This window comes from Condylura cristata, unplaced genomic scaffold (assembly GCF_000260355.1).
Source record: "Condylura cristata isolate star-nosed mole 26May11 unplaced genomic scaffold, ConCri1.0 scaffold00003, whole genome shotgun sequence".
Lineage (NCBI taxonomy): Eukaryota > Metazoa > Chordata > Mammalia > Eulipotyphla > Talpidae > Condylura > Condylura cristata.
The window spans coordinates 42,687,444-42,702,271 of NW_004567104.1; the positions used below are offsets into that span (position 1 = coordinate 42,687,444).

The window sequence follows — 14,828 nt, forward strand, 5'->3', positions numbered from 1 at the left end:
CAGGAGAGGTCTGCCACGCCATGTGGTCTCCTCCCGGGCAGGCGGGAATCGAACTCATGCGGAAGCGGCTTTAGATTCTCAGTGCTGTGCTTTAACCCGCTGTGCCACCAGGGAGGGCCTTAAATAACTTTTTAATGTTTTTTTATTTTACTTCACTATATTTCCCATAAAATTCCCCCCACTAGTTCACCCATGAACAATCACCATTATGCTCTTCTCTCCCCGTTTTGATCCATATTCCTCCCTCCCTCCCCTCCAGTGTCTCTTCTATGATTGCTGAATAGTATTCCATTGTGTATATGTATCACATCTTGATCCAGTCATCAGTTTTTGGGCATTTGTGTTGTTTCCATATTTTACCTATTATAAACAGTGCTGCAATAAACATAAGGTGCAGGTATCTTCTTAAATTAATGTTTTTGTGTCTTTTGGGTAGTTCCCTGGGAGTGGCATGGCTGGGTCAGTAGTTTGAAGAAAATATGGGCAAAACACTACATGACATACATGTCAGTAACTTCTTTAAAGACATACCCCAAAGCAAAGAAAGTGAAGGAAATGATAAAAAAGTGGGATTACATCAAACTAAAAAGCTCCTAAAAGACACACTAACCAAAACAAAAGACACACTAACCAAAAGCGAAAGCACACTAACCAAAAGCAAAAGACACACTAACCAAAGCAAAAAATGCACTAACCAAAAAACCAAAAGACACACTAACCAAAGTAAAAGACATACTAACCAAAACAAAGAGATACCCTATTGATTGGGTAAAATTTTTGTACACAATACAACTGATAAGGGACAAAATATAGAAAGAGCTTACAATGACTCAACAAAAACATAGTAAACAATCCATTCAAAAAATGGCATAAGAGCTAAAAAGACGCTTCTCCAAAGAGGAAATAAAAATGGCCAGCAGGTACATGAAAAATGGTCAACATCCCTTATAATCAGAGAAATATGAATCTAAACCACAATGAGACACTAACTTACACCAGTGGGAGTGTCACATTGAGAAAAGCATGAAACCACAAAAGTTGGCAATATGTAGAGATAAAGAACTCTTGCACTGTTGGTGGGAATAGAAACTGGTCCTACCACTATGGAAAGCAGTGTGAAGGTCCTTAAACTACTAAAACTGGAGCTACCATATGACCCAACTTTTGCTTTCTAACAAGTTTCCATGTGATGCTGATGCTGCCTGATGGAGAGAAGCACTGTCTTGCATAATTCTAAATTTTTGAGTGTAAGGATGAAATCCTGCAGCTTTTTTACAGCTCTACATATGGAATTGTTCACCAAACAATACCCACCTGTTGAATTTTTTTCCTTATGAAACTTGAGAATTAAGGCCCATTGGTTTTATTACCATGTCCTTGAATCTTGGAATGTTCTTGTTAAATGTAACCTTGTTACCACAAAGAAAAGTGAAGAGAAAGAGGAACTTAGGTTTTCTCCTTCATGTTCACAGAACCTGCACCAATTCCTTATTTAATGTCAATTTTGGGGATAGGAATGACTTTTTTAAGGATTGTTTCTGATCTTTCCCCCATTTCAGGACCAGCATCGAATCCCTGAAATGTATCTAGTTAGTTAATATCTAAGATTGAATGTTGATATTTTGAATGTATATATTGCAAATCTTTAAATCTATGGGCTGTGGACCAACTTAAATTAAGTACTGGCAACTTAATTTATTGAACTTGGACAGATAAAATATTCTTACATAAAATATTCTTAACATTTTTTAGTAAATAATATGTATTAATGTATTTAGTTCCTGGAGCAGGTGAAAATACTGTCTGTTTTTAACTCATTTTTGTCTATCTTAGTCATGTTACTTAACATTTTCTTTAACACCTATTACGTTCAGATAAGCCACTTAGGACAGTTTCTTGACTCTGTTCTTAGTTTATTCCTAATTATATAGCAATGGGTCCCCCTTTTTTTTTTTTTTTCCTTTGGAGCTATAAAATAGGACCTATTTTAAATAATGCCGTCAAAACTCCAAAATAATAGTATACCCACTTTATGTTCACTACTAAGCTTTTGAATACCCTTTCCTGCATTAGCCTTTATATTGAGTGAAATATTTATGTGAAAACTGGAAATAACTTTTTAAATTGTTACTTTGATAATAATTAACTTTTAAAACTTTCATTTTCCTAAGGAAGAGGAGACAGACAATGAAGAAAACTTTATTGATCTCAATGTTCTAAAGGCCCAGACCTATCGCTTGGTAAGTTACTTGGGTAAATACAGGACCAACAAGCTGGAATATGAAGCAAGTAAAAACAGTTGGTGTGCTGGAAATTGAAGGAAGTTGGCCATTATTTTGTGTGTTGTTTATAAAGGCGCTTTCAAAATTGTTTTCCTGTATATAAATGTTATGGTTATAGCAAATATAAAAATCCAGAGGAGTGAGTAGGACAACTGCTCTGTACCATGGACAATCAATACAGTGCCTGTCATGCAAACCAAAAATAATTTATTTTCCCGATGTTATTTTTAATGGAAAAACAAACTACTCCATTTTAATTTATTTTCCATTATATGCTCCAATGTGAAATGGTCTTGATTGCTGGAAGTTTAAGTTCTTTGAAATACAATGGTTTATATTAAGACTACTATATAAATAGGTAGTCAGAGATTGCTTTAAGTCAGTTTTTGTCTTTTTTATTTAGGAAATAATTCAATCTATAAAGGAGAACCCACTATAGTTCAAAAGTATTTATGAGATTATTGCAGCTTCTTATATGTATATTGTATTTCAATAAAGTGACTCTTGTTACACATTCAAAAAATTACCTATGGCATATATTCTTATTTGTCCTTTATTTAATTGTTGTCTACTTCTATAGGCAAGTCTAAATCTATAAGCAAGTCTAAATCTAAAGCAGATTTGGGTCCCTACCATGAAAACTTCTTTGGCTACACCAGCCAGGATAGTCTCATCATTTATCATTTACTCCCTCAGTATTGTTAGTCACTGTTAGTTGTTGTTACTAACAGTATGTGTGTGTTCTTCCTATTTGAGATGTAATATAATTTTGTAGCTAACTTGCCTGCATATGTGAGTTGACTTTAATACTTTTAATAATATGTATTTGACCTTGGGCATGTTTTTTAACTTCTTTACCATCTTCATTTGTAAAATAAATATAAAGATACTATCTTTTCATAGTACTCTAAAAGATTAAAAGAATTACTACGTGTAAAGCATTTATGTCTGGTACATAGAACATGCTTGATGAGAGTTGGCAAAAAACAAAATAACATCTTTCCTCCATAACCTCCCTCTCAGAATTGATTTGTATAAGGTCAAGGATAATGATCACTTTTTATATTCTTCATAGTGTAACACAGTTAAATGAATGAAGTATTTTTATTGTTCAACTGAAAATTATATTAGGATAATAAGTTAACACTTAAATCTAGCTTTAGTTAGAATAATACATTTACAGATCACAGTGTAGTGTTCTTTTGTTTTAAGGATTTATTTTACTTATTTATACATGTAAAAGCTGGAGTGTAGGCCAGAGATGTGGGGAGTGAGAGGATTCACCAGAGATAGGGTAAGGAGCAGAACAGGTAGATTGGCTCAAATACACTGCTGAGGGGAACAGTGTGGTTAGAGAGGAGAGGTCTGGTATGCCATGTGAGTCAGCATCTGGTTGGGGATTGAACTCATGCTGAAATGGCTGCAGATACTGTGACAGCACTGAAACTTAACCCCATGCACCACCAGGGGGGCCCGACATAGTATAGTTTTCAAAGAAATTAAAATGCATTCTTTTATTGACCACATGAGGTCTTTGGGTAGATGTATTATCTCTATTGTAGAGGTACAAAACATGACACATTAATGTGGGACAGTTTTAAGCTCTCTGTTTCTCCAAACCCTAAGTCCACTTTTTTTCCTTTTACTGTATAACAAGCATTCAGTACAATAGATATGGCTTAATTTCTACCTTGTGTATCTAAAACAGATGCTTTCAGTGTTCCTGTGTGTGTTGAAGATGATGGTGATGACAAAGTATTCCTAAAAGTGTAGGGGGGATAAAAGTATAGTTGAATACGCAATTACTCTCACATAGAAACTATCACTGGATTATTCACGCTTTTATTGATGATATAGATAGACGCCCAGAAATGTCCTTGGGATTCTCTTTGGACAAAATGGTTTGAGTATTGGGAGGGACTAAAGTAATTTAATTTGACTCTACCATTTCCCCACTGGTCCTGATTGTAATTTTCACCTCAATTAGCTATATAAAGAGTGGGTTCTTCCTACCTGTGCCTTCATAAATTATCTTAAATATTAGATTCTTTAGACAAAGATTAATATAACATCTTCTCTCTGGAACTGTGTGGTTGTGTCTTCGCAAGCTGAAGAAGTCTGAATACCAGGTGTTTGTGGATGGTCATCCATGAAGAACTAATGAGGCAGAAAGCCCTTTCATATTTTAGAAAATCTGGCACGCTTATGATGTTGCCCACTAAAGCCATCTGCCTGTGACAGCTGTATCTGACTATAGCTTAGGCCGATGCTGACTGTAGCTCATGCTGCACACTCCCTAAGACAGAATTGCTGTATCAGTTCGTAACAGATTTAAGACTTTATGTTTCATGCAGCAGGTGGAATTATAATACAGAAGACATATTACTTTAGTAAAGTTGAAGGTGATGAATTCCTCACTAGAACAAGAATGATATAGACTAACTAGGAAACTGAAGCACTAAAAGTATATGTAACTGTGCCATCCCAGCAATATGTGGATTACAGCAAGCCTTCCCTACCTGTGGTTTTGAAACAGTAGGTGCTTCTCCAGTCATTTCTCCAGTCTGTCCCCTCACCCTGCTTTGTCTTCACAAATCCTAGCATTGTATTAATTTCTGATTTTATTGTCTCCCTCACCACTAAAATGCAATCTCCCCTAGAACAGAAGCTTTTTCACATATGTGTGGTATGTAGAAGGTACTCAATATGGAATGAATACATATATCAATGAATATTATTTTGCATTTATAATTTTGTGAGCAAGGTATAGTTTAATATTCATTGAGGAATGAACTTCTCAATAACTGCTTCCTCTTCTGTGTACTATGTAGAATAATTCAGGGAGACAATCTACTTCTCTTCCTTTATTTCATTAAAATGTGCTAGAACTTTAGAAGTATGCTTTTTGGTGTCATGATAATTCAGGAAGATGTGATCAAAGGAGCAAGAAAGAATGCAAGTGAAGAAGACATGTTGCAGATTATATTCTCTGGAAGTAGATGCTAAAACAGTTCAGGGTGCAAGAGGCATAAGTAGACCCTGTAAATTCAGGAAGGGGAAAGAAAACAGGATTAAGTAGCAGGGAATTCTCACTCCGATGCAGACCTGGCAAACCCTTGACCAACAAAGTAAGGAACTTGGGAATGTTACCTCTTGGGCTCAGTTCCTGGAGCAGACTGCCCCAGGAAGGGCACATTCCCAGGTAAAGGAGCCCTCTGCTGGTGAGAAAGAAAGAACCTGGGGGGCTCACAGCAGCAGCCTGCTGGCCATAGTCCCTGCAAGTGAGAAGCCAGTGCTTCTTTGAAAGGAGACCTGGTGACCTATCTTCCTGAGCACCACAAAGTGCATATAATTGCTATTTTGAAGAACTTATTAAAATATTTTATGTGGATAGTGACTAAATTTTGAAATGTCTGCCTAATGGGATTATGATACCATAGCTGTTTTCATGAATATTGAAAATTATATTTTAAGACAAGGGTTTCTTCAACTGATGATGAATGTTTGCAGTGATGGAACTTGGTTTGGGAAACAGGAACATTTCAGAATATTTATTTACTTTGATTTAAAAAACACTTTTGAAGGCTTATTAAACCTCTAGTTCTATGATTGTGCCACACATGTCTCAAAACAATAACTCCTGCTTAGTGAGGGAATGCTGTATTCGACAAGGTTTCACCTACGGATTAGTTCTTTGAATTTTGATTTCATTTTTATTAGAAGGGTAACAAATATGTTCCTTTATTTCATTAAAATGTGCTAGAATCTGAAAAGTGTGCTTTTAGTATTATGGCAATTCAGGAAGATGTGATAAAAGGAGCAAAAAAGAATGCAAGTGAAAAAGACATGTTGCAGATTATATTCTCTGAAAGTAGATGCTAAGACATTTCAGGATACAAGAGATGTAAGTAGACACTGTAAAAGGAAGGGGGATTTTAATTTCATTTTTCTTAGAATTAAAGATTTCAAGGCGAGCCCACCAAGTCACCCATTCTCACTTTCCCTCTGATTCCTTGAATGTCCTTGAAATCTGAAATTTAGCAAGCCTCTCTGAGCGTGGTCAAAGGATACTGGTTCTGTAGGAAGACTCTGACGGTTGGCCAGTGACAGGGGTACAGTGGGATCCTCAGAGATGTGAGGGGTGAGAGCAGGGAAGGAAGACCAGTGGAGAGGTGTTAGGGGGGTGTTTGGACCATTACTATTTCTAAGTTAAGTCAGTTGGAAAGTGCATGTTCATGGTAGCGATACTGTAATTATGAGTGGTCTTTTGTACTCCCCTCCATTCTGAAGCTCAATAGACTTCCAGCAACAGTGTTCTGGCAGCATAACGCAGATGTGTCATTCTCCTCCCCCAGTGAAAAAAAGATGGGAGGGAAGCTGTGTGCTCTCTGAATTCTATTTTTAAATGCCCATCACTTCATTTCAAAACATTTTTTTCAAACATGCCATAGATACCATTCTTCTTTGAGATGCTAAATTTGAGGTTTTTGAAACCAAATCCTGAGTTATACAGCATAAAACCAACTTTCTCAAAAGGTTTAAATACAATTGGTTTTTAATTACTTAGCAAAAAGTTCATTGTACCTAGAATGAGAGGATTTTTAGCTTAAAAAGCAAAAGCTGTAAGGAAGTAAAAACCTGGACTGGGAATAAAAATATTTCAGTTTTAATTTATAGACTGTTCTCTCAGCAAATCTAAAATATTACAATAAAAAGGGCAAAAGGTGAATCTACTTTGGTTCACATCTAAATAGACTTAAAATTTTCTTTATTTTATATATGATTGTACTTCCTTCTGGACATACTATCCTACCACATATTTGCCACATAGGTTATCACTGGTTCTCATTTCTGCTTTAGGAAATGTTTTCCCCCCTTTCCTAAAACATTTGAGTGCTAGTCCTCCTGTCTGTGTTGTGACTTGGAGAGGCCTATGATTGGTATTTCCCAGGGGAAACTGTTACAACACCACATTTGTGAGTGTGACAGAACATATCACGCCTTTATTTCTCTGATAACCAGCCTACACCATCCCATCAGTTTTACCTCTGGAGTTGAGTAGAAAATATGGAGCTAGAGAAAAAAGCTGTCCCCACAGTGCAGAGAAGGCTCAACCCGCGGTTCTTACTGGTTTGAAAAGAGAGTTTTTGCTTGATCTTCAGTGTGGATTTTGAAGTTACACTTGACACAGGAAAAGTCCTCATTTATATCCTGGTTCTATTGTGAGCCTAATAAGAATGGAGGAATCCAGCAAGGACTTTTCAAGGTCTTTTCTAGATCTAGGTCCTTTACATTGAATGTGCTGGCATAGAGTTGCCCTTGATATATTTCCTATTATGCATAGTTTTTCTACCTTTCTCAGAGATTGGAATTGGTTAATGACTTTCTTATATGCATAGAAGAATAGAAAAAACTCCGATTTCTCAGTCTCTAGATTGCCATTACTCAAAAAAGCCATAAGCATTTTTTAGTAAAAGCTTGCATAGGATATAGGGTATGAAGAAGCTTACATTTTGACATAATTTAGGAAGACTAGTGATACTATGGTTTTATGGTCATAATCTGTCATGCGGATTTTTATTGAGGACCCACTAGACTAAATCTGTCATCATGTAAGTTCTCCCCTATAGAAATGATAAATGGAAAATTGTTGAAAAGTAATATGATTTTTTTAGGAATCATTTGAAAGCAGTCATTTTATAAATGCATGGGTTATATTACCTCAGCCAAAAATAATAATACTTATTATGTAATTCAATATATTAAACTGGTATCTAGAATATATGTTGCTTTCAATCTTGTATTGAATTATATTCTTTAAACCCATCCACACACCCCACTCCCACCCCCATCATCACATACCACTAGTATTAGTACTTTGAATACCAGACAAATGATTCATTGTCCTCCAGGACATATGGTTAGTCACTGAAATTTGTGAAATATCTCACATATCCATCACTTCGACTCTCTTCAAAGCCAGGCCCTCCTTTCATTTTGTGTATTTCAACATGATCTTCAGTCTCAATCCTACTCCCACCCTTTTCCAAAAATGTACACTTTACTCCTTTATCTTAGTTACCTAAAATAGAGCTTTTATCATTTCATCTTGAATTCAGTAAATATTGATGACTTTTCACACTGGCCCATTTGTATGGACTACAAAATAATAAATTTTTGGTCTTTTCAAGATTCTTTAACATTTTGCCCACATTGTCAACCTTATGTTCCTGTTAAGTAACTCTTCTTAAATTTTTTATCCTTTTCTTATTGAAGTACCATTGTTTTACATCCTTGCTACTGTTTTGACAGTACAGGATTTCCTCCCTCGGGTGTGCTCACCTTGGAAGCACCTATAGCCCTTCACTTCTATTGTAAAGTAGTGGAGAGTTCATAAAGTCATCAAAATATATGGTTATATGAAGCAATGCAGTGGAAAAAACTAAACAATTCAATTTAACAGTGATAGGATATTAGGTTATTCATTTAGAGATAAAAGGTGGATTCCTTCCTCATATTTTGTACCTGAATAAACCCCGCATGGACCAACAAATTAAAAAATGACAAATTAAAAAATCTGAGGGCCAAGTTATATTCTCATATGTTGAAATAGTCAAGGCAAAGCATTGAAAGGGTTAAAAACAAAAGAATAATACAAATCTGGATGTATAAGAATTAAAACCTTATATATAAAGAACTGTGGTGGGGAATATCTTAAAATTAACAAGTGATGAACTGAGGGGGAATATAGTTACAACCTGTAAGACAAAGGATTGATAGGGATATATATGTGTAAAGGTGATTCTGATCTTGTGATTCTTGCATGATATTGCTTAGACCATGCCAATTACTAATGTGATGTAGGGACAATTGCCTAAATGCTCAGCACTTCAGTTTTATTACTTGCAAAAATGGCTAATAAATCTCTCTTGATTCATGGTGTTTTTATTGGGCATTTAATTCACATGTGAAAATATCTAGTAGCATTCCTAGCATATAATGACAGTAGTAACTGCTAAAACATATTATGTACTTATTATGTACCAGCGACTATATTTTAAAAGTATCATCTAATTTAATCTTCACATCAACTCTTCCAGTGAAGAAGGTGCTATTATCACCCTTTTACTGATGAGAACCCTGATATAAAGAGAGTTTAAGTAACTGAACTAACAGCTAGGAAGTGATGGAGATGGAGTTTGAACAGAATTGGCATATCAGATCCATCCTTTCAACATTTATAACATAATTGTGGGATTCTCAAACCAACTTAGTTCCCTTTTCCTTTAGTCTTGGGGTAATTTAATCTTGACAGTTATTTGGAATTTCAAGTCCCTTTAAGTAGGTATATTAATTTTGCTCTTCAAATGTATTTGTGCACTGGTATATCTGTGAGGTTACCATTTCAAATAAAGTCAGGCCCTAATGAATTAAACTTATTCACTCTACACAACTAAGTATAATTTCTATGATGGTGTCACTATATATTCTTCTTGGGATACTCCTTTTGGCTTTATTTTTAGAAAGGTAATAATATCAGAGATGAGTTTACCTTAGCACTTGGTGTATATTAAACAAAAATAGTAGCAAAAGTTTGATGTTAGTCATAAATAGTATTATAAGTAGAATTCTTACTCAAAAATAACTTCAGACATCTTATTGGAAAATTAAATTGAAAAGGACTTGAGGAAGCTTTTTATTTCATTCGTGCGAACATAATATATTCAAATTTAAATAACAATTCAGGTTAAAATTCCTTTCAGTGAGCTAGATCGGTGAGGAGGTAGAAAGAACAGAACCCTCTTACACTATTAGAAGGAATGTGGACTGGTCCAGCTCCTTTAGTAAGCAGTGTGGAGTTTTCACAGGTCACTAAAACTATATCTGCCATATGACCCAGCATTTCCACTCCCAGGAATCTACCCAAAGAAGACAAAACACTAATTTGAAAGGAACCCACACACCTATGTTTATAGCATCACTATTCACAAAAGCCAAGATATGGAAACAAGTGAGTGGATCAAAAAGATGGCACCTGCACAGTGGAATCAAAGATAAACTTAGTGATCAAAGATAAACTCATGAGTGTAGCAACATAGATGGAACTTGCAGAGATTATGCCAAGTGAAATATACCAGAAGGAGAAAGATCAGTAGTGGATGCTGTCACTTATATGTGGAATGTGGAAAAATCAAGCAAAGGATCAGACAAAGATAAACATTAAAACCAACACTCGAAAACGGACCAAAAAGACCTCCCTGGAGGCGCAACAGGTTAAAGCACAGCACTGTGAAGCTAGGTGCAGCTGCTTCAACATGAGTTCAATCCTGGGCCCCAGAGGTGACCCACATGGTACAACAGACCTCTCCTGTCTCACCCTCAGCAGTTCACTTCATCAGTCTGTCTGCTCTGCTCCCCACTCTCTCTGGTGAATCCTCTCACAGCCCCTGAACCTCTGTCCTGCACCCCAGTACTGTATGCATAAATTCATAAATCTTAAAAAAAAAAAACAAAAAACTGACCATAGATCTGAGACACCCAGAAGGAGAGATAGGAAAGGAGAGGGATGAGAGAATAAGAGAAAGGAAGGGGAAACACAGTGGACTAAGGTGAAGGACTATAAGTGCTGCTTTGGTGGCAGGTGCTGAGGTGGCTACACTTAGCTTTTACCAACACGAAAGTAAAACAATGATGCTTCATTACAAATAAAAAATCAATGCATTTAAAATTAAAAAATATAAAAAGCTGGTCCTCCTGGTGGCGCAGCGGGTTAAAGCACAGCACTGAGAATCTGAAGCCACTTCCGCATGAGTTCGATCCCCGCCTGCCCCGGAGGAGACCACATGGCGAGCCGGACCTCTCCTGACCCGCCCGCTGCTCCCCTCAGCAGTGTACTTCGTCAATCTGCCTGTTCTGCTCCCCACTCTGTCTCTGGTGAAGCCTCTCACCGCCCCTGAGCCTCTGACCTGTACCCCAGTTCTGTATGCATAAATAAATCTTTAAAAATATATATATATATAAAAAGCAAATAGCATTTACAAGTCATAAGAAATTATTTTAATGATCTTAAAATTGAACTTAAACTTTTATGGACTTTAGTTTTAAAGAGAGAGGCTACCATCTGTTTCTTTTGAATTAAATTCAAAGTTAGGACTTAATTTAGTTATTCAGAACAAATCTAAAAATACCTTTTATATAGTATTAAATAAGATATTTTCATCATAGTAATACAGTATAAAATTACATAAAACCCAAATTAGAAGGAAAATAGTGAATCAAACTCAATCTGTTCCTCTTTAATCATGAAGAAGAATTGGTATGGAAATTTTAAGTTTGCTTTAAATATGATTTCTTAAAATCATTGGATTTCAAGGGAACACTTTTCTTCATTGAGATAACTTTCTATTTATCTAGCTTTTTGTTGCTAATGGTAAAGACAACACTAAGTACTCTTAGGAGAAACTGTTTATTGTATAATGATATATGTGGCAGTTAGCTTCTCAGGGCCCTAGCCTATCTTGAACAAAGAATTAAATGAGGAAAATGCATAAAAATTAATTTCCCTGACCAACCAAAATAGTTATGACTTACATTTTTAAAAATTTCTGTATGGTGTTCCAAATCACCCCCTTCCTGAGTGCTCAGTTCCCCCCACCACCACCACTACCCCCCACCTTTTATACTTTGCCTAAATTTAACAAACTTGGACACCAGGTTTCTAAAACCACAGCAATTTCAGAGAAGGAGCAGGTGCCATAGCAATCAGACCAAGTCTGCCAGAGATGATCACTAGCAACAGTGGGCACTGTAAAATTAGATTAAGAATGCAAGAATTGGGCTCTCCCTGGTGGCACAGCACTAAGAAGCTAAAGCCACTTCAGCATGAGTTCAATCCCCGCCCGCCCCGGAGGTGACCACATGGAGTGGCAGACCTCCCCTGACCTACCCTCTGCTCCCACTGCTCAGCAGTGTACTTCATAAGTCGGCCTGTTCTGCTGCCCACTCTGTCTCTGGTGAAGTCTCTTACTGCCCCTGCAACACTGTCTTGTATCCCAGTTCTGTATGAATAAATAAATAAATTAAAAAAAAAAACAATGCAAAAATTGTAGCTCTGGATCATTCAATGTATAAGAAGAGTCTGTAATGTATGTCCAGGCTTTTCAGAATCTGTGGGCATCATTTTGTAAGAGTATTATAATAAGATACATCAAGAAACGATTAAATGATGGCCAGTGAGTATCAGCATCCACTAGTATCCAGCATCTAGGCTAGCAGCATCTCCTAAGAAGTAAGAATTTTGATTTGGCAAGTGATGCACCACTACTTGCTCTGGCTTCAACACTGGCTTAGGAATGGGATGTCCTGGCCCTTCCTTCATCTCCCATTTTCACCTAGAAGTCATTGAGCACAGTCTCTATTTTGACTCTCATGATGTAAGTGTTCCCATCTAGGATCCTACCTGAACTTGTAATATCCCTGTAACTTCTGACTTGGGGGAGGGTCTCCATTCCTAAGGAAATGTTTTCTTATGGGTGGCTGAGCTTCACTGTTGGGTCTGCCCACATGGCCATAGATATTCCCTTTACCAGGCAAGGTATTTCTTAGTGATTCTGCATCTGTAGTCAGGTTTTAGAAACACAGCATACCTCTAAGCTTTCTGTCTTCTTTATTTCCTGTGATGAAATGTGCTAACAAGAGTTAACTGGTCAATCTGACTTGGACCTTGGGAATTGAAAAGGTCCCATAGTTACAGACTTTAATGGATATAGACATAGCAGAGCTGAAATGAGTTCCATGGTAATCCCTGATAGTATCAGTAAGTCATAGTCAACATTGCTCTATCTAGTAGCCTTTTAGACTCCTTTCCATATGGGATTTTCCAATAACGTGTGTGTAGTACATATTAGAAATAGGTTCAACCCAGAGTTTTTTTTTTTAAGTTCTTAGTTTAAGATGTCACTTCATGACCATTGCTCCCACTGCCAATCATTTGTAACATCTTTTTGTGTTAATAGGTTTTTCTGTTAGTGTCAGGCCCAGTACAACCACTGCTGGTATTCATGGTATACCTGGAGTACCCAGAATTAACTAAGAAGTGATGCTATTTTGAAGGTGTATCAGATTTTATATTCACACTTAACCTGGTCTGACCAATGCACCTGCGCATTACGACAAGGCTACCCAACAGCTCTGGGCTGCAAAGGGCTTTGTTTACCCTTAGCTGACCTCCCTTATTGATTGCTGGCCTTCTCCTGTTTTACCCCTGTAACCAGAAGACCAGCTACATCCGATTATCTATAGTTATAATTATGTATGTGCATGTATGTGTATACACACACACACACATTAAACATTAGTTGTTTAATGACTCCATTCAAATTACCTGAGAAAAAGAAAAGTTACTAGAACAGTATTCAGAGCAAGCTGTTAACATTACATCCTTGAACTGACTTTGGTAGTATGGCGCACTATTTAAAACACAGGGATACCTTATAGGATGTTTTAATTCTTCCTTTGGCATTCTTAGGAACGTTCTTAGGGTCAGTTCATTTCTTACCAATTTCTTTTTCTTAGGATCAATTCATTATCCCCATTAACTAGCCTCAGACCCTTCCTAATTGTAAACTCTTGGAAGGCAGGGATTAAATTCTTTTATCTTTGCACACTGAGCACAGTGCCTGAATTCTAGCGGTGCAGCATGTTGCAAGAGTTTAAGAAATGGCTTATTGGTAAATTAATTATAAATGAGGTTTCTGGATAGCCTATGTATTACTGAGCTTCTAATTGTTTCTTTAGCAGTATTAACTGGAAAACACAATATCCCAAGAGCTATGTTTTTTCTTAGTTAATGTTTCAGGAGGGATTTTTGTTAGGTTTATACAAAATTTTGATTAAATGGAAGCAGCAGTTTATTTCCCTTTTACTAATCTATCTACATAAGATACCATCTATTCAATGGGAAAAAATTGAAAATGAATTTTTTAAAGCATTATAATCTAGGCATGGTATGGTTTTAAAATCATTTAAACTTCATATGTAGGACTTGCTCGTTTTATGTATCTAGCTGCTAGGTATTGAAAATTTTGTATAAGGACTGAAGTTATGAAATAGATGTTCAAACATGGAAGTAAAAAAGAGACTAATGCGACTGTACCAAACCTAATGGCTCTTTTCGCCCTTTCTTCATTTGATAAGTAAGCCATTTCCCCCCGTATACTAACTGTGGACTCAGTGAGTGAACACTTTTGAGCTGTTACATACAATCACTTTAGAACATTGGGAGTAGGAGTTAGCAAATCATTGCTTACAAAAAAACAAATAATAAGCTAAGTAGAGTAAATACAACCTACTGAAGGAACCAATATGCAAAATAAGATATGCCCTGGAATATCTCATATACCCTACTAACTCTTAGATTCTGAATCTGATTCAAACAGAATCCCTGCCAAACCATTTGTCTTGTTGTAAAAATTAGAAGAAGGTGCACTTCATTGAATAGCAATTTTAGTTTTTATGCACAACTTGAAGAATCCTATGTTGAGGCCT

The 14,828-nt window shown here is 36.4% G+C and overlaps 1 protein-coding gene across 1 annotated transcript in view; it reads left to right on the forward strand.

The window, feature by feature from the left end:
* Positions 1 to 14,828, forward strand: part of IFT57 (intraflagellar transport 57) — a 56,269-nt gene that overhangs the window by 9,058 nt on the left and 32,383 nt on the right. The window contains exon 5 of the mRNA XM_004675231.2: positions 2,172 to 2,240. Coding sequence (XP_004675288.1) covers positions 2,172 to 2,240 — 69 coding nt within the window. The remainder of the gene's footprint in view (positions 1 to 2,171; positions 2,241 to 14,828) is intronic.